At 43.7% G+C, this 19736-nt stretch overlaps 3 protein-coding genes across 3 annotated transcripts in view; 1 reads left to right on the top strand and 2 right to left on the bottom strand.

Annotated features, from left to right (window-relative positions):
* mapk8ip2 (mitogen-activated protein kinase 8 interacting protein 2) overlaps positions 1-7556 on the bottom strand; it is a 51962-nt gene extending 44406 nt beyond the window's left edge. The window contains exons 1-2 of the mRNA XM_023809084.2: positions 7418-7556; positions 7033-7124 (exon numbers count right to left, since the gene is read on the bottom strand). Coding sequence (XP_023664852.2) covers positions 7033-7097 — 65 coding nt within the window. The 5' untranslated portion in view covers positions 7098-7124; positions 7418-7556. The remainder of the gene's footprint in view (positions 1-7032; positions 7125-7417) is intronic.
* Positions 7557-7715: 159 nt separating this feature from the next.
* LOC140581235 (uncharacterized) lies at positions 7716-10620 on the bottom strand. The gene is made up of 5 exons (XM_072703234.1): positions 10478-10620; positions 10064-10221; positions 9648-9749; positions 9093-9218; positions 7716-8931 (listed from the first exon to the last, which is right to left on the bottom strand). Exons 1-5 carry the CDS (start codon positions 10581-10583, stop codon positions 8791-8793), a joined length of 633 nt encoding a protein of 210 aa, XP_072559335.1. The 5' UTR covers positions 10584-10620; the 3' UTR covers positions 7716-8790.
* An 18-nt stretch (positions 10621-10638) lies between these two features.
* On the top strand, positions 10639-19530 carry chkb (choline kinase beta). The gene is made up of 11 exons (XM_023808880.2): positions 10639-11807; positions 12479-12587; positions 12900-13013; positions 13150-13283; positions 13959-14063; positions 14505-14563; positions 14762-14849; positions 14994-15102; positions 15700-15803; positions 15996-16077; positions 16345-19530. The coding sequence occupies exons 1-11, from the start codon at positions 11527-11529 to the stop codon at positions 16432-16434; spliced, it is 1275 nt and encodes a 424-aa protein (XP_023664648.1). The 5' UTR covers positions 10639-11526; the 3' UTR covers positions 16435-19530.
* Positions 19531-19736: the final 206 nt, after the last annotated feature.

Here is a 19736-nt window from a genome sequence, read left to right as displayed (position 1 = left end):
GGAAGCTCCCACCCAGTTACAGTTTGACCTACTGGCCCTGTCTCTGGGGAACTGCTGTATGTTTTATATGACTGATGAATGATAATCCACACACCGGAGACCGAGACAGGGCCGCCATAACTTGTGCTCTGTCACCGTTCCAAATCTGACTAAATGTCATCAACTGTTTGGTCAGCGGGATTCTGACGGTTATGAAAATTAATTGGGACAGTTGTGTCATGACCGAAAGGGCTTATTTTGGATGGGAACTCTTGTCACATGCCACCACAAAGAGCCAGGTCCGATACAAAGTATAAAACAGCCCAATTAGCGTGAGAAACCAGGGGAAAATAAAATAATCAAGTGTTAATGACAAGTGCTGTCCTCCAGAGACCAATCCTGATGCTGTCACAAGGCTAAGCTTCACACCAGCAAACCCTCCCAGGCCTGATCCGACATCCAGATGAACCCTGCAGAGGCTCCAGCGTAAGTCATAAAGTGGGAACAGTGCCGGAAATAGGCTCTCTGGGTACGGAGATGATGATTTTCAGTGATGGCACTGGAAGTGAAGGCCAGTACAAGTGGCTACGGAGATTAGGGGCCATCAGGAGATACTTTCTGATTTGCTAAACGCCAGCTGATCATTTTTGGACTTCCACTCCTCTAACTCAAACCCACATTTGAATCGGTGGCATTAAGACTCTGGAAAGCTTAAGAGGACGGCCATGGAACTGGGTTAATTATGTCAATAAGGGACAGGGGGACGTTTACCCGAAACTGAGAAACACACGTCTGGTCCGATTAAACTGGAACGGCTACCTTATGGAGACAGGAGGAACCTGGCAAGATGGAATCAGCACAAAACGTAGCCGAGAAAAGCACAGAAGCTGTGGCCGAGGACTAAAGCTGCAGAAAATAATGAAAATGAAAAAAGAACAGAACAGAACAGAGTGGTCTATATCTACAGCAGGGACAACTGCAGGTGTACAGAATCATAACAGTCACCTGATTCCTTGTCCAGGGAAGGAAGCCCTTCTCCATAATACTGACCATGTTTTCTGTGTACAAAAAGCCAGCCCCACAAGGTCAAGGGGAGCAGAAGCGGTGTTTCCTTCACGATTGTTACGCCTAAACAATCACTCACAATAATCGCTTTGGGAAATGCTTTCCTCATACAGCAACCAATCACAAACAAGTAACCAATCCTACACTGTCTTAGGCACATTAATGAGAAAAGCACAGTTCCAATAGCGAGAAATTATCAGTAACTACTGTGTATCCCATTGGTCCAGTAGAGCAGAAATGCTGAAGCCTTGTTGGGTGTGGGGTCATGTGACCATTCTGATGTCACTACCGATCGCCCAGATCATTGGTCAGAACAAGTGATGATTTAATAAAGTTTCAAAGATGTGACTTACTGATCCCACCAGGTGGATGCAATTAGACTCCCGTTTAGTGTTTACAACACAGAAGCCGAACACGGCCACCGTTTGCACGTAAAGGTGACATTTTGCATCTTCCTGAACAAGGTATTTATGCAAATATAATTTTCTTTACAGTTATAAAACCTTCTTCTTGTTGTAAAATTTTCCATGGCTAAAGACTCCCGCAACACACAAACACGGTGATTAAATCATACCAATCTATTTCCTGTAAGAAAAATGTTGAAATTATTCGCTCCCAGGACAATGGATGATAGATCTACTTTATCTTTCCTGTTTATTTAACCATTTTTTTAAATTACCCCTAAATGAAACTAATGATCTGTGTAGTTCATGTAATGATCATGTAGATCATTTTTTCCAGCATAATTATGCAATGTACATACATTAGGCGACACGTGTCTTAGGGAGTCAGTCTTTCCATTATTATCTATTTATCCCATTCTTGATCATTAATGAAAATGTTCATTATAAGTAAACCCATGAACACACAATATTTGTTTTGTGGCTTCCCCATTGGCACGCTACTCAAAGACGTGTTACAGAGATGGGATTTGGGTTCGATCCTTGCTGTGTCACATGATCAGCCCTGGGGTCAGGTGATTAACATTCCACTGGGCAGCCCAAAGAATCCCGCAGCCTGAGAGATGACGGCAGCACACATGTTGCAGGAGAGGGGGTCTGTCTGCCTTAACCCCTTCAAGAGTAATAGAATAGCTGGACATTACAATTTTCAGAAGGAAATGAAAAAAAAAATACATGTGTTTTTTGTAAAGGCATAGTTTTTTTTTTTTTTTTGAGGGGGGGGTTAATGACCCCGCCTGAAATTTCAGCTGTGTTACATTTCAGCATTGTGATGTAATGTATTGTACACAGTCTCTCAATAACACCTCTGCTCTTCATCCCATGTCTCACTATTGCAGGAAATACATACAGAAGCTATTAAAGTCTGGATGAAGCAAATCTAACAGGCCATTAAAGGTATGTATCACTCTGTAAATGCATCGCGCGCCTTTTAGATATACTTAAGGAACATATGCTTAGACTCCTTATTCGATCAAAACTGCTAGGTTTGAGTGAGTTTTTCAGGCTGATAACTCAGTAAATGTGAGTAATATTTACATTCTCCTCCTGCCCCCAGCGATTATCATGATGCTCAGTGGCTTTGTGATGCGTTGCCCATGTGACAATCCGCAGCACGGCTCCGTAACAGAAGGGATTTTATTATAAACAGAACTGAACATACACTAGAAACACAAGGGAGCACAAGAGGTGAAAACACGAGGCAGGAAAGTGAAACAAGATGGAACAAAGAGGACACTGACATCGGGAAGGGCTGAGGGAGGCAGCACGTCCCGGTAACATGCAGGAAACAAAGGCAATGACTGACAAAAGCACAAGCCCAGGGTAGGCAGATACATACACTGATAATGTGGGTTAGACGAGAAACAGGTCGGATAGTTAACAATGAAGCAAACAGTCGGAAATGAACACTATCAGCTACTGGGAACTAGGTGAAGCAGAACATAACAAAACCAGGTAAAAGTGGGGAGAACTAAAAACAGCGGCAAGCACATTAGCAATTCAGAAATATAAACACATAAAAACACTAGGGACACTGATAACCATGGGGATGCACAGGGATGCACAGGGATGCACAGGGATGCACAGGGATACACAGGGATGCACAGATCTCAACCGGCTCCTTAGGCCATGTGGCGACCTGGGGAGCAGGGGAACATACTAGGGACACGGGAGAGTGTTAAACTTACAAAACACAGCAAGAAGCATTGAATGGCCAATGACACCTGCTGGACAAATGGGGAAATGACAGGCAAGGTAGGGACAAATCCTAGGACCATGATTACTTATGCTGTCAGGTAATCAGCCATAATCTGGGGCTGAGCTGTGTTTTAAGCCTGATTTTGTACCCAGGACTGGGATGTTATTGTACTGGCTGAGCTGTGGTCAGCAGTAACCCCACACTAGGGTGGAATCTTCATTCTCACATTATCCTTTCTAGAACCACAGAAAATGTGTTTGTGCTGCATATCCATGAATCCATCCATCCATCATCCATCCATTCAACCATCTATCCATCCACCTACCCATCCATCCATCCATCCATTCAACTGTCCACTTTCCATTACAGGGTCATGGAGATCCCGGAGATTATCTCAGAAAGGATAGGGCCCAGCATGGATAGGGTGCCATATCATCAGGGAGACAGACTCACAATGGGAAGCTTAGAGACATCATGTTTTGGACTGCAGCAGGACACCAGGGAAGCCAGCGGAAATCCTCAGGAACTTGGCAAATTGTGCATGTTCACAACTGGGGCTGGGAATTCAACCCCAAAACACTGGACCACCTGATGCTGCACCACGCCACCCTACTCATGGTCTACAGTTTAAACATCATTAGCCACTAGAGGAGTCCAGTCAAATCACACCCTCATATTCAACCTGACTAACAGCCCCTGCTAACTGGTGCCACTTGTATTCCCCCCGACTGCCATTAATCGGTCAGTCGGCAGGCTGTGATTTTATTCACCATGCTTATGGGAATCACCAGATCCAACATAAAAGGACTATAATCCAAAATCCCGGTCGGTGTGTTCCTTTTAAAAATGTTTCCCGGCTTACCCTCCTCCCCATTCCTGACTAAGATGAATAAATTCACCATTTAGCAGCAATGGTGCACAGCAGTCCAGTGACGGCATGCGCTAGGTAATGCATGCATTATGATGCATGTGAAGCTGTTGTATTTTCGCCTTGCAGTAAAACGGCAAAAAATGGTGACGTCCCTTTTCTGCCGAAACTGTGTTTCTTTTGTCATGTGGAAAATGCAGGATTTAGTTGAATCTCCCCATCCGGTGACTGAATGCACTAATCCTAATCACTCGAATCACTCTAATCACTTGGAAAGGCTTCAGTTAACACGCACCAGCATTCCATCTGAGCCGTCCCAGAGCCACGTCACCGAACGCAGGACAATCCTGAGACCCAGCTGGCAGTGCGAGAGGCACCAGTCAGACTGCCACGTTTGATATGAACTGTGATCCATCAGGAGACTGGGGGGCGGGGCCGGGGGGGTCCCTCTGTAGCTGGGATTCACTCCTGCTTCTTTGTTTGGTTCAGGTGAACGTTATTAGAAACGGCACGCCTGGAATTTCAAAGCTAATTTGCTTCATTCCAAAAAATCATCTTGAAAAAAATATCTTTTGTTTGACTGATTTTGCGATAATTGATTAATTATCTGAATGATTGCTTGAATGATTGGTTGGTTGATTCATTGATTGATTGCTTCATTGATTCATTCATTCGTTAATTTATTGATATGTAACAAAACAAACAAATAAATGTCATGGGTGACTCAGTGGATACTCCTAGGTTACTGGTTTGAATCCCTGTTCCGCTCTGTGTGTCTGTTGTTTACATGATCTCCTGTGTTGCGTGATTTTCCTCCCGGCGACATGCAGTTAGGCTAATTGTGCTACGCTGTGGGCACAAAGCAACACTGACGTTCCTCTGTAAATGACCTTGCTGGGTGAAAGTCCACACTCAGCACATCGATACAATAATCGGCCGCTGAATACTAAAGGGTGGGCAGGAAAGAGGCCATCCAGCGAGCTGTGTAAAGGCAGGTGAAGCGCTGATTGCGTAGCTTTATGGCCTCGCTATTGCCCTCTATCTTCTCAAAGAGGTGTGTGAATTCGAGCTAACAGAAAGAGAACCAATGAGAACCAGCCATCAGGGGCATCATGGGTTATGCACCATCTAGTGGTCAGTACAAACATGGCAAAAACTTAATACCACTGGATAGAGGTCAGTTTATCCTGTATGAAGCTTAAAGAGAAGACAATAGCATTTAGTTTGCGTTCCATCCATCCAGGGCCAGATCAACTTCTCAGGGGCCGTCGGTTAAGCTTTAATTGGGAGGCAGCTTACCAAGAAAACCGATTATCATTTCACTATTCAGCTATAGCTAAGGCTGGCCTTCCATCCATCCATCCATCCATCCATCCATTTATCTAGAGCAGAGTTGCGGGGGCTCATTCCAGACAACATAATACACAAGGCAGGGCTATTCCCTGGGGGGATGCGCCTCATTTTCTATGTTAATCGTATTTATTTCCACCCCTTTCAAACTCCTGTCATCTCTCTGCCTCTGCCCGAATTTACCCTGATTTAGCCGTTTCTCCAGCCGCTGTTCATTTCTTTCTTCTCTCCCCCCCCCCCTTCACCTCCAGGCCTGTAATACTGTCTTTTGAAGGCTGCCTGTCAATTCCATTCCTCTCTTCCTCTCCCCCACGGCCTCAAGGTCGCTCCCACCGCTGCCGCTTAAATAACGTCGTCCTCCTTATGGGGAGGGGGCCCTACAGGCGAGTGAAATGGACTGGGCAGGGAATCGACCCTCGGCCCCCAAAGGGCCGACCTTGCTCCTGGGCATTTCACCCTGAAACGGCTGTTTTTCATGATGCACAGGAGAAACACTGATTTTTTTATATGAACAATACTGCTGAATCCAGAGTTTAGATTACACTCTTTAACGTAGAGCATTACTAAACAAAATAAAGTTCAGAAACGACTGACAAAACCTATAAATGCTGCATTATGACCTGTCCAAAATATTAAGGTCGCTTTTATTAAATAGTAAGTCAATATATGATATTGTTGATGCTATGTACCGGATTTGCCCAAGCTGCTGTCACTCTGTAGTTCACATTCAGTTACCCTGCTCACAGCATCTGTATGCAGTGTTACTGTTATATCCCTACCTGCACCGATATTCAAATTACAGACTGAAATAAACTCCTAGAGAAATATTTCTGTCAGTAAAGGACAGTGTTTGACTTCCGGAAGCCTCCTCTCTGATGAGAAACTCCATTTTGTGGTTGTAATGGGGATTTGAGGTGACCGGGTGCACAATGAAGTTTCCAACGGAACAAAATATCACGTTAAGCGATGCGTGACAGTCAGCAAGGGAAATATGACGGCACTATAATTCAATGCAAACTAATTTACTAAAGCAAACAAATTTCATTTTGTACTGGGATTTATATATCGTTTAATATTTTTATATATTAGTAGTAATTATTGTTAATTATTACACTACATTAAATATAAGCTGGGTAATTTCATGTTTAAATATCATACGAGATAGATAGAGATGCCTAATTCTCGGTTAGGGCTCAGCTAAGCCTATTTGCCTCGGAAAGGGCGGGGCCTCGTCAATGCAACTCTTCGGACATCTGGAACAACAAAAAATCAATGCATCCCATTGCACCGTCCCTGGCCAGCTCCCATTCTGGTACAATGCTCACGGTATTATCCAAAACGAAGCCATTTACATGTCACGACGGGCATAAACCTCGGGATCTGTGCGCGTCTCTGCGTCGAAATGCATCCATAGTGACAGAAAAAACAACGATCCCGCAAAATGCGTTTTAAAGCTGATATGGTTTATGACAGTTTCTGAAATCTTGCTCATAAGCCACACATACGGGTATATCAATTAACCTCATAAGAAACGGCCATGCCTGGAGCGCTGCCCCTGCAAGCGCAGCCCCTCCGCCGCTGAAGGAGCCGGGGACGTGCCGCAGGCTTACCTGCAACTTGGAGGAGACAGGGAACGAAAGGTGGAGAGCGAAAACATCTCGGCTCTGTCCGCCATCTTCTTCCAGAAATGACTCGAAAGCGCCTACGGATAATCACAGAGTACAGCCCATCCACAGTCAGGAAAAAGGGGTGCAGAAAAAAAATACAAAATCAATGTCGGTGACGATCACAGATCTTCCCCTTCTACGACCAGACTGCAGATGCCGCTGACGCGACCTCCCTAGATCAGATACATTTAATCCCAATCGCGTGTTGGGGCCGGAAAATAAAGATGACAAATTAAAAAAAAAAACGATTTAAGATGTGCAGATGCTGCTGTGGGGCGGTGTCTCGGTTGCTCAATATCCGTAAAGGGGGACCTTCCTTCGCACGCACCTGCGCAGCCAGAGAGAAGCTCTGCTGGTGGGTGAATGAGCGCAACCCCGCAGCCGTGCAGGGACACGCAGTCGGCGTCCGGGCTGAGGCGCTGATGCTGCGCGTAGGCAGTACGGAGCGGCACTGCGGATACGCAGCGTTATAGAGGCGCGCTGCTCGCTCTCACATCATCCGTATTGGCACATCTCATTAAACGCATACTGACACACATACGCGTCATGTGTTAATGTCCCCCCCTGCATATTAGTTATTATTAATAGCTGTTAAAAGAAGGTTGATATTTAGACTCTGACATCAATTCTGATGATTTACGCAACGACGCGTTTTATTTTATTATTTAATGTATTACAAGTCAAGATTAAAAGCAGATCTATTACATCATTGAATTGTTCTGGACCAAAGATCGGGAATACAGACCCATATTGACAGGGAAACACAAAATGAATAAACTTTTAAAATAACTTAAAACATAACTCATTTTAAAACTTTTGCTTGCGAATTAATGAAAGAGTACATGTACTGTTCTGACCTTAAGGTAATTCGTGCCTATAAAATAAACGGTCGATATTTGATTCTAACAAAAATACACATTTTTTCCTGTTACGTCACAATTTATTTCCCCTACCAGCGGACCAAAAAATTATCGTTTTATAAAATTTACATGCTACCACTCTGAAACAGAACGTAAAGCACATCCAATATCGCAATTAAATGATGAAAAAATGTATTTTTATTGCAGGTGATGTAATTAGAGTAAGAAGCATATGGCGTGCAGTTAATAAATTGTTTACATGGAAAAATTTAACCAAAATATAATTTACGGCCACTGCAACGGGCCAAGATGACATACAAAAACTTGTGATGGAGCTGTCCAATGACTCGGGTGCTGAAAGCGCTTCGAAAATAGTACACTGGAGTGCCACCTATGGTTAAAAAGGTGAGGTGCACTTTGATATACATCTCCCTGGCAAAAGGCAGACATACACCCAGGACAGGATACCAGTCCAGTTTAGCACATACACACACTCAAATACAATGGGCAATTAAGGAACATATTCAACTGTTTAACTGCCAACTAAAAACATAAGCTGATAATAACTGAATTTGTTTTATCCAATTTAACACAACAGCACAGGGATTTCGATGCAATTGCATGTCACTCTATAACTTACAAAAACTGCACGGAACAGTGAAGTGGGAGATGTAGTTTTAGTCCCCTTGTGAGTTGTAGTTTTTGTTTCCTAATACAGGTCACTATGACCCAATTGGCTAATTTCCTGTGGTCCTCGAAATTAACCGAACAAAGAAAAATGCCACGAAAGATCAGAAAAAGCATCTGACACACATCAGCAGAACAGACTGATGTATTTGAATCAGCATTTCATTCCTTTCTTTTGAAGGAGGTCCATGTAGGCACCGACAATGAGGTCATCCTTCTCCACTCCCAGATGTTCCATCAGCTGCTGAGCAATGGTTTCCCCTTCCTCTGCATTCTGTCCCTCCTTCATGACAACCTGACAAAAGAAGGACGCTTGACTCTTACCAGTAAATAAGGGTAACAAATAACGAGAATCACACATTACTAGAATATGCTGCTGGGTGTGAAAAAGGACCCACTCAGGTCAACAGTGGTTCAGAACCCGTCCTCTCTGCCCTCAGGCAGACTGCTACTGACCTCCAGCTCCATAAAGTGCCCCAGATCTTTGACAGTGTCCACATGGACTCTGGTCTGTCCAACCAGGAAAAGGTGACGTTCCTTCTCCACAGTGCCCAAGACCCCCAGAGCATCTGAAAGAACTTTCTTCACACCCAAAGGACAGTGTTTAAATAAACACTTATTCAGTGACTAACCTGTTAAACGCTGAAGGTTTCAGCTGATGTCTTAATGATTACAGTATTTGAAGTAAATTATAGTAAAATAAAACAAATTCTTAAAACAGCAAAAAAGTAAAATAAAAGACAGTTTTTATTGATGAAATTCTTTGATACTGATTTATTTAATCATATTACTGCTAAGAAGTGAATGATGTAAGATGACCGCAAATACACGGTTTAGTATCCAGTTTAACATGACTGGGACCACTCAAGTAAACAACAGGGATGTGTTAAAGCAGAGTAATAGTGTACTAAGCCGGGCTTCTTCGATCACAACAAAGACCCAGTTATATTTAATGTAAACAAGCTATTTAAATATAAAACTGTGCAAAGACCCAGCGGTTAGTGCACTTACCGTGAGGCCGTCTGGGTCACGCGTGACAGTAATTGAATAATTAGATAGCTTAGGACCGTCCAGATCAGGTCTTTCGTAAAATATCATCTGCCCAGTGCCGTCCTGTAATTGAGAAGGCAGCTAATGATAATTCAGCTGACAGAAAATAGTGTAAAAGGCTTCTTTTCTTCACTCGGATATTTTAAGATTTATATTTTACAATTGCATATACAGGCATATTATTATGATCTGATGAACAAAGACTAAATCTACTATAACAATAAGTTTAATTAATTGTAATTTAAGGACAATACATGAAAAATTTCTAAGGAAATCATTTACAATATGAGAAAATGAAATTACTAAATTCACTAAAACATATTTGAAAACAGCAGCACAAACTGCCTAACAATGTTAAGGTCATCTAAGGCTCTTACCGTGAATTTTCGGAGTTTAAGGCGGCCCTGCGGTACTTTGAAAAACGTATCGTGCTGGTGAATTACAGTCCCCTCGGACTTGCTGAGCTCCTTCGCCCTTTGACTTAAGAGCTCCACGTTACGAACAGCAGCTTTTACTTCCACATTAGACGGCATTTCTAAAAAATATAATTTAGACAAACTGGTGAGTTAAAATGGATTAATATAATATTTATTTAGGCACGCAACTGGAGTAATTCATTCTGCAAATAAACTGAACTTGTCGCATGTTTAATACGTGCAATTTAATTTTTCTTCACAGGGTCTCAAGCTAGCTTCCCCTGCCAATGGCTATAATGCACTGCTTAAACCATAAAACGGGTGGCTATACGTCGCAGCCGGTTTCCGCAATTTATATGTGTTAAATAGTTATACCTAAATCGGCGTTGCAGTCCAATACAAAAACATCAAGCACACGACACACTTCGCTAGACCACGCGCGCTTTCCACAGATCGCCTGATGGCGCCACGAGCGGGTCATGCACACCGTTCATTGGCTGAGATCATTCTGCGCAAAATAGATGCGCCGCAAAAAAGCAAACGTGTTCGACGTCGCAGCTGACGTTGGCGCAGTATACGACTGCAGAAACTTATAACGGTTAAAAAACGAAAAATTCTTTTTTAATTAAATTTAATTTAATTTTATGGAATTTGGTATATTGAGTTCCGTTGTATGCTTTACCGAGTCTTTGCCTATATTTCTACGATGATATTTGTTGAATTAGAATTAAAAAATACATGACCCATAGTCTCGTGTAATGCCGATGCGGAGTTATGCCGTCAATTACCGTCCTTCAGCCTTAAACCCAGATGGAAGCACACTTCTTTATCGGTATTGTATTGGTGCGTGGTGTATGACTGAGATAAAACTAGGGCAGTTTCCTGGAACTAGTGAATAGTGTGCCGTTTCATGGATTTGAGTGGCTAGGTGGCGTATTGTTTGGAATCGGCTTTCTTTTCCGTTTAACGGGGAGTTGCGGCGCAGGTAATAAATTGCTGATCCTGTAGGTGTACTTACTCCGCCCGGGAAGTGAGCGTTCGGCGGCTTTCGCATCTACACAGTTATGACCCCTGTTTGCACAGTTCTGTCCCTCAGTCCCCAGCCTGCGCTGTCCGGGATTGAACTCGTGTTTTACGGGAAAGGGCATCTCTCTTGCTGATCAGTCAGTACTGTAGTCCCGCAAACAGACTGACAACGTAGCTGCCAGATGTGTGTCCACATCTGATATTATAATTACTAGGTATTTAATCAATTAATCCTAGAACCGTATGTAGAGCACTAATGCAAAGACCCGCAGTGCTGTATGAGATGCATTTTTAATGCTGAATAATACAGTCGTTAAGCTGGACGTCCAAGTCGGATTTATTGCTAATCGCGTAAAAAGCCTTAATTTGGCTGTCATTTAGTTATATTGCTCGGAAGAATGCAGTCAAGACAGAGTGTTACGGGGAGCGCCGACGGCGGCCTGAGCCTTCCCGGAGGCGCTGCGCCGAAGCCCGCTGCAACTGGGAAGTGTCACCTGAAGGCGCCGAGTCTTCGGGCCGGCAACGGGGATGACGACTCTGAGGCCGAATCTTACCGGGACGGGCGAACCGACGAAGTGGACCGTGATACGAAGAGCAGAGCGTACGCCTGGTGCCGGGACTTTCTCTCCGGATCATGGAAGTCTATCTCAGAGGCGGATTTTCAGATTAGTATTGTCAGGTAATACCGTATGTATGTATGTATGTATGTATACATCTCTCTCCTGTCCATCTCATCTGTCTGCCTTATCTATCTCATCTATAGTGTGTGTTTCTGTGTGTGTGTGTGTATATATATATATATATATACACACACACACACACACACACACACACACACACACATATATGTCCTGATATATAAATGGAAGGATTTTCAGTGTAGTTCATTATTGATTTTCACTTTAGCATGTTTCCTGAGCCTTTGTCTTTATGGCTCTCTCCTCCTTAAACTGTTTTAAAGTTTAAAAATGTAAAATGTTAAATGTCTGCTAATATCTGCCATAGACATGGCAGAGAGCTTATTGACCTTTGTCCCTACTATGTTTAATCAGGTTGATGTGGAATCACCGGTTTTAGTTTCACCACCTATTGAGTGACGCACATGTAACTTAGACACAGGTCATAGATTCCGTTTGTCACCTAGACCCAGATAAACACAGTCCAAACGAATGGCTGAACATCTTGAAAATGCTTATTAGTGCAATTAAAAAGCCCAGTTTACGACACTATGCCTGGTGCTCCGTGCCGTGCGGAGCGGCTTCTTCTCCAGCAGCCTGAAGATTAAGATTAACTTTATCGATCCCAGGGCGAATTCTGACTGCGATCGATGCCGTCTGTGTTTATTCCCAGCGGTGGCCTCAGTAACCTGCTGTACCTGTGCAGCCTCCCGGACGGCGTGGCCACCACCGATGGGGAGCCGGGGCAGGTGCTGCTGCGGGTTTACGGCGCCATCCTGCAGGTGCCTCTGCGCTTTCCATGGCTGCCATTTGCGAAGAATAATTAGCTGGCATTACAAATAAATGCAGCAATAAATGAAAACTGTTCACACAAGGTTTTTAGTTTTCTGTTTTTCTCCTAATGGAAATGCCTGAACCGATTTCATATATAAAAATAGGAAAAAATGGGACATTTTGGTGAAATTAAGCACATTTTTGATGAATTCAGGTTTGATAATCAGCATAACTAGAATGTCTAACAGATACTGCAGTTTATTCTGTGACTGCGATTCGATTGGCAGGACCATGTCATGTGACCTGAATTAATTTTCCAGGGTGTGGACTCTCTTGTGCTTGAGAGCGTCATGTTCGCCATCCTGGCAGAACGGGCCCTGGGACCCCGACTGTATGGCATATTCCCAGAGGGCCGCCTGGAACAGTACGTCCCGGTCGGTACAACTTCCTGGGTTTTGTGTTTCTTGTTGTACGCAGCAGAACCACCCTTCACTTCAGATGTTGGCTGATACCAGCGGTTTAATTGCCGCCCACCCCCCCCCCCCACACCCCCCCCCACCTCCCACTCAGAGTAAGCGCCTGCGGACCGAACAGCTCCGAATTCCAGAACTTTCTGCAGAGATAGCGGTGAAGATGGCTCGGTTCCACAGGATGGTTATGCCCTTCAACAAAGAGCCCAAGTGGCTGTTTGGGACCATAGACAGGTGGGTGGGGGGGAGGGCAGAAGTCATTCGCATTGGTTTTTCCAAGCTCCCCCTTTACTAGTGTGTGAACTCTAAAGGCTTGTCACTTGCACTGCGGGCAGTGTGTGGTTCAGCGGGTTAGAACACTATTCCTGTAATCAGAAGGCTGTGGGTTCAAATCCCAAGGTCAACAGAATGATTTCACCATTAGATCTTTGAGCACGGTCCTTAACCCCTAGCTGCTACAGGGGCTGTCTGACCCTGTGCTCTCAAAAATGCTTGTCATTTTGGATAAGAGAGATTGATAAATTGTAAATCAGAAAGCAAAGTTTTAAAACCTTCACTTGCAGTCCCAATCCAGCTGAGAGCCAGACTCAATTCACAACAGGGGTCTCCAACTCCCGTCCCGGAGAGCTACTGTCCAGTGTTTTTTCTATCCTTTCTATCCTCCCTGGCTTCTGATGAGTCACACCTATTCCTGGTATTTACTTGAGTCTGGCCCTCTGCTGGATTGGAACTGCAGGTGAAGCTTTTAAAACTTTGCTTTGATCCATTGGGAGCGAGAGAGCAGAGCAAAGCGTTCAGGGTATTTAAAATGTTTTACTCCCTGGTGAAACCGTCTCAGTGGAAGCCCAGACTTCAGAGCCCTGACAGGACTCACAGCGTAGTTTGCCTGCCCTCCTTGCTGTCTGTCAGGTACATGGATCAAATACTGAAGCTGAGCTTTGTCCGCGAGGCTCATGTGAAGAAGTTCAGCAAGCTGATGAAGTACAACCTGCAGCAGGAGCTGGAGAGTCTCCGGTGAGAGGTGCTCCGGTCCAGTCTGTGTGTGGCAAAGCTCGGATAAAATATTACTACTGTCCAGAATCCCAAGCCAGTTCCTCCTATCCGATTTCAGGAAATGGAGGCGTACAAGTGCATATAAGGTCTTTGCATGAGTTGCCAGGCAGCTTAATCAATCACAGAGACTATACGCTGGTGTCATTTGCACGGAAGCACTACTACAGCATCCACCCTCCCCTCTCTAGGTGTCCAGCCTGTGCTTGTGTACTGAGCCTCTCCATAAGTTGTTCACTATACACACACAGTATATAGTATAGATGTGTGTGTTTATTTTTGCACTAGTTTCACTTTCGTATGTCCACATTTCTGCAAGCTGCATCATTTAGGGCAACAGTGTTGCACGGTGACTGTCACTGATCTGAGGTCACAGTGGTATTCCGCGTGTGTGTCCCCGACCAGGACGCTGCTCATGGACACGCCGTCACCGGTGGTGTTCTGCCACAATGACGTTCAGGAAGGTAATGTAAAGTCTGCCACCGGAGGGCCACTGAAGTCCCTAACCAGCTCATCCGCTCTCGGAGTTTCTCAGTGCCATGTGTGATATATCCCTTTTTTCCTAACTTTGATATATTTTTTTTGTCTGCTGTTTACTGTATCCCCAGTTGATCTTGTGGCCTAAGGTCGGTCTTGCCCGTTTCCCTTTTCTCTCTTCTAAGGTAATATCCTTATGTTAGACAACAGGACTGCCTCGTCCACAGAGAGGCTGATGCTTATTGACTTTGAGTACAGCAGCTATAATTATAGGTAAGATAGCACCTTGCATCGTGGGTCGGGGATGGTTTATATTGTGGTGGTTACCATGGTGACCTCCATAGGCCAGCCAGCCTCCTCAGGTGGGCCCTAAGAACTTCAGCGGCACCAGTAAATGGGACCCTTTCTCACTTCTAGGGGCTTCGACTTTGGTAACCATTTCTGTGAGTGGGTGTACGACTACACCTATGACCAGTGGCCGTTCTTCAAGGCCGAGCTGGAAAACTACCCCAGCAGAGAGCAGCAGGTGAGTCGTCACACTCGGTGCCGTTTCCCAGAAGCGTAGTTGTAACCGCGCAACTGAATGGTGCCAACTATATAAGTTTCTGTTGCGAAACGAACTCCGGGTCTGCAGTGCCTGGTCCTGATGACCACCAGCGTGTGTCAGTGTTTATTTCCACGTTTTGTAGTTTTTTGGATTCTCTCTCACTCATCAAAGTATTGAAAGTTGGGGAATCTGTGTTGCATGCGACATGCATCATATGAGTCATAATTAATGTACAAATAACCCAGATTATTTTCTTAATTGGTTGTTGATTTTGAAACAAGTACCTCAGATATGAATTGGAATATTAAAGTTAGATTTTACACTGTTTACTCGACCCTAGTTCTATGCAAATACCCGCTGCCTGGCTGGAACAAAATGCCAACATGGATTAGCTCCCCAGGATCAGGATTAACCCTGACTCCTGCTGTGACTATCTCCTGCCACCTAGTGGATAAGACTGAAACTTCTAAATAATTTTATGCATTATTTGATACAGAAGTTGTTTATATGTAGTAGTTACTTCAACTTGTCATGTAATACCTTCTGAAATGTGTGCCAATATTTGTCTGTTTGCAGTTGCATTTTTTTAGAAGTTATTTGTCTGAAAATAGTGAATACTTAAATTCCACAAAAGAAGACCAAGCAAGGATTGAGGAAGCCATGATTCTAGAAACCAATCGGTAGGAATAATATTTATAATTATATAAAATACAGCATGTTGAGTTGTAATGTATTGTATATATCAGTATATGCAATATAATATTTGCGTAAATATTGATGTATTTCAGAACCCTCTTTTGAGTGGCCTTGTGCACAGGAGTTCAGCATTTACATTTTTTATTGCCTCTTCTTCCCCTTCCTTTGTTGCTTAGTTACGCTTTGGCGTCTCATTTCCTGTGGGGTTTGTGGTCCATTATTCAAGCAAAAATCTCCACTATTGAGTTCGGCTACATGGTAAGCGATGGCGGCAGCTTACCGACTGCATGCCGGTTTCTTTTGAGCTCCTATTAATACCGTTATTGGCTCAGATAGTCGTAAAAACATGCAGGTACGTTGCTACCTCCACTGCCAAACACCCAGCTAGGGACCTCTGATGACCTTTGGCTGTGCCCAGCTGGCCTTAGGCTAGACAGGATGTTATGACCTGCTTTAGAGAGGACCTGGGTGGCTCTCGGTGACAGTCATGAGTCCCTAATGCCACCTTTTCATGTTGCCTTCCAGGACTATGCACAGAGTCGGTTTGATGCCTACTTCAAGCAAAAGAAAAATGTTTTGCTAACCTTCCCTCCCACCCCCGACAACAGTGAATAGAACAGGCATTATGTGTTCTACATATTCTGGAAAGTACCTGTAGCCTGTTTTAAAGGTGTGGATTCTGCTCAATAGGTTTGTACTTATCCTCCAAGTGCTTTAGTGTTGCATAAAAGCAAAAGTGTGCCCCCCCCCGCAACGTCCACAAAAATGGTTAAACAGTATCCCTGCGAGAGAAGGAAATGTGTCTTATGGTGGTTCAGAGAGGTTAGTACCTAGTAGCATAAATACGTTCATGGCGACCAGCTCTATCGTCCTGTTATGTTTACAGACTTCGCCTCTGTCTGTTTATACTGATTTTCTGTGAATGAAGGCTATATGAGATTGCAGAGGGCATGCAACCCTTTTTTAAAGAAAAAGTATGAGGAGTAACAAATGGTTTTTTGTAACTTGTTCATTCCTGCATTTGCTTTAAAACCTCTAATACTGTCCATTGCATGTTCAGCCAAAGACTGATCTTCACTAGGGATGCTCCGATCGATCAGCCGAAGATCGGTATCAGCCGACAATCACATTTTATGACTCGATCGGTACTCATTAAACTTGGCCGATCTTAGGAACCAATCACAATTGATGACGTCAATGCGTGAGGACGTACACGATGAGTGGGGACGTAAATGTTTTGGCGCCACAGTCATGTCATCGCCAGTGTGGAATTACTATTACTACTTCTTTGTGATTATTTAGTACTCTGTTAAAACAATAGTTGCATTAGATTTATTACTGTAAAAATATAACAAAAATATAACAAAGGCAACATTTATAGTATTACTTTATCTGAAAAAAAGTTAATGGTTATCAGAGAGCTTACATATCAGTTATATAAACTTGAAGCATCAGAATCGGCATTGGTATCGGCCGATCACCATGACAAAAAATTGGTACTTGGTATCGGTGGCAAAAATCCTGATCGGAGCATCCCTAATCTTCACCATCGGAGTAGATGGTGTTTCTTTTTTTTGCCCTTGTATGGACGTCGAAGAGTCACCCCGGTGTCTTTTTACTGTAAAAACTGAATCGTAAGCCCTGATCTGAGGCAGCAGGCCTGAAGCAGGTAGATCCCGTCTTGGCCTTGTCCCTTGTCTCCGCAGAATGGCTTGATATCCATCCTCTAGGTGCTGTTCCTTTCATGGTTGTTCTGCTTTCTCTTATTTCAAGTTTCACCAGTAGGCCAGAGGTTCGCAAGTTAAATCACTGAAGCAGGAAGTTGGTATGGTGTCACATGACACTGTACAATCTTCCACAACAAAGCTTGTTTTGATGATCAGGTTCTGTGCAAGGTGTCAGTCTGGTTTGGTTGTTTTGGGATCACACTAACATTTAGCTATTAGCAAGTGTGCAGACTACTCTGTGACAATGGATTTTGGTATCCTGTTGGGATAATTGTGAAACGATTACAATTTTTTTTGTAAAATAAACAAATCGCTGGCTTGTGCTTTGAAGTTTGAACGGCCAGCTTAATTTGGCTTTTAATTTGGGGTATGGTGATAAGCATCTTGCTACTGTGAAATCTTACTCATGCAGTTCTATGAAAAAGAAAAAACGTTGGAAACAAGGAAAGATATGTGATTACCCTCTGTTTTGTTGACCTCGCATGTTCAGTTTATCTAAGGAAATAACAAACATATTTATGTTACGTATTCATGTTGATTTACATTCTTATTCTATTTTCTGTGGTGAATGAAGGATGTGCAAAGTCAGAATTTCATTGTACAGCGAAATTGCTTGTTTTCTGTCCGTATGACGGTAAAACTCTCTATAAACTGCGCAGACCGCAAATACAAATTTAGCACCTTTACCGCCAATTCGCACTGGACGCGTTTGTGGTCCGTATCTGATCCGGCGCGCCGCTGGTTTGCGAGATCACATGATCACGGGAGAATAACATTTAACATAACATTTATCTATGTTTCTATGGATAAAATAATGTGTCACTCCCATGTAGGTTACTGCATTTATTAGGAGTTTACAAGTACTTCACAGTACAGGTTATTTTCATTAAAAAAACAAGTATTTACATAGTTAATTGGAAGATTAAACTTACCGTCAAATCCCAAAACTTCTGCAGTTTCACTCCACGCCTTCTCCTTTCTAATATTATCCTTGTAAAAAGGATGTCTGGGGTCGTACACAATTCCGTGTTTCTCCAGCTCAAAAATTAACTTCTCGTCGTCCATGATGTGACGGAGAATTGGCGCATGCGCTCTGTGTTGCGTTCTTGATCCGTATCCGTCAAAAATAGACTTGATGCGCATCTCGACGGACTGCCGGACGCGTGACGGAACAGAGACGTAGCGGAGACGCAACGCAGCGGATCTGGTGTAAACTGATGCATTGACTTTATTGGCGGCAATTGCCTGCGGCTGCCGTGTCGGAAACGCACCGCAACGGATACGCATCCAGTGTAAATCAGGGGTTACAGTTAGTCCGTCCATATTAATGTACTCTATGTAAATTCAGCAGTGAACATGCAACATAAACAGACAAGTTATTCAGCGCTAAGTATTTCGCCGTCTGTGGCTCCTGTGTACAGCACGTAGCTGAAATAATAAGCGTTTCCCAATTGCTTTAATCTTGCACTGCCGTGGCTGAATGAATCCATCAAGGTCCCGCATTCAGTAAATGTAAAGGGTCCAATATGAGGCTTATGCACGGTGTTAGCTGTCAGTAGCAGGAAGCAGCGCTGCGTGAAGCTCGCGCATCACACTATGCAAAGGTAGTGCTGTCCGCGGCCGTGACGTCAGTTTTTTGATGCACTAATTCGGAAGGGCTTTCCCGAAAATGTACCCAGTGTGTGTGTGCGGCGTGTAAATCCCGGGTGATTAGTGTTTAATTGCGTGTCTAATTCGCTGAAATTCCTAATCGAGACTGTTCCGATTTTCTGGGGTGAGAGAGATCCGTTTTGTGTCCATAAGAATGATACACCGAATAGAAGTGGTATAGATGCTGAGGAGTTATGCTTCTTAAATGAGTTTGTGTAAATCATGCCTCATGAACTGCCCTGTCAGAAGCGGCCAAGTCGCATGTCTTGATGTCAATGAAATCTCAGTTGTTTGCCTTGCTTTTGTAAGTTTCAATAAATCGTGTTTTATAATCCTTGGTCTGCCTGCTCAGTTATTACGATAAAACAATTGATGGATCCAATTTGAGTGTGAATCCTAAAAAATCTTGGAATTGATCCATTGTCCAAAGACAGAATGTAATCATTATTCACTGAAAACAGGGCTGCTCGAACGAATTAATAAACGGTCCCTAAATTTCTGGTTCTCCTTGCATGTGCCGAATTTGGTGATTTTAAAGGC

This window comes from Paramormyrops kingsleyae, chromosome 1 (assembly GCF_048594095.1).
Source record: "Paramormyrops kingsleyae isolate MSU_618 chromosome 1, PKINGS_0.4, whole genome shotgun sequence".
Lineage (NCBI taxonomy): Eukaryota > Metazoa > Chordata > Actinopteri > Osteoglossiformes > Mormyridae > Paramormyrops > Paramormyrops kingsleyae.
The sequence above is the reverse complement of the archived record's forward strand: the minus strand, read 5'-3'. Positions and strand labels throughout refer to the sequence as shown.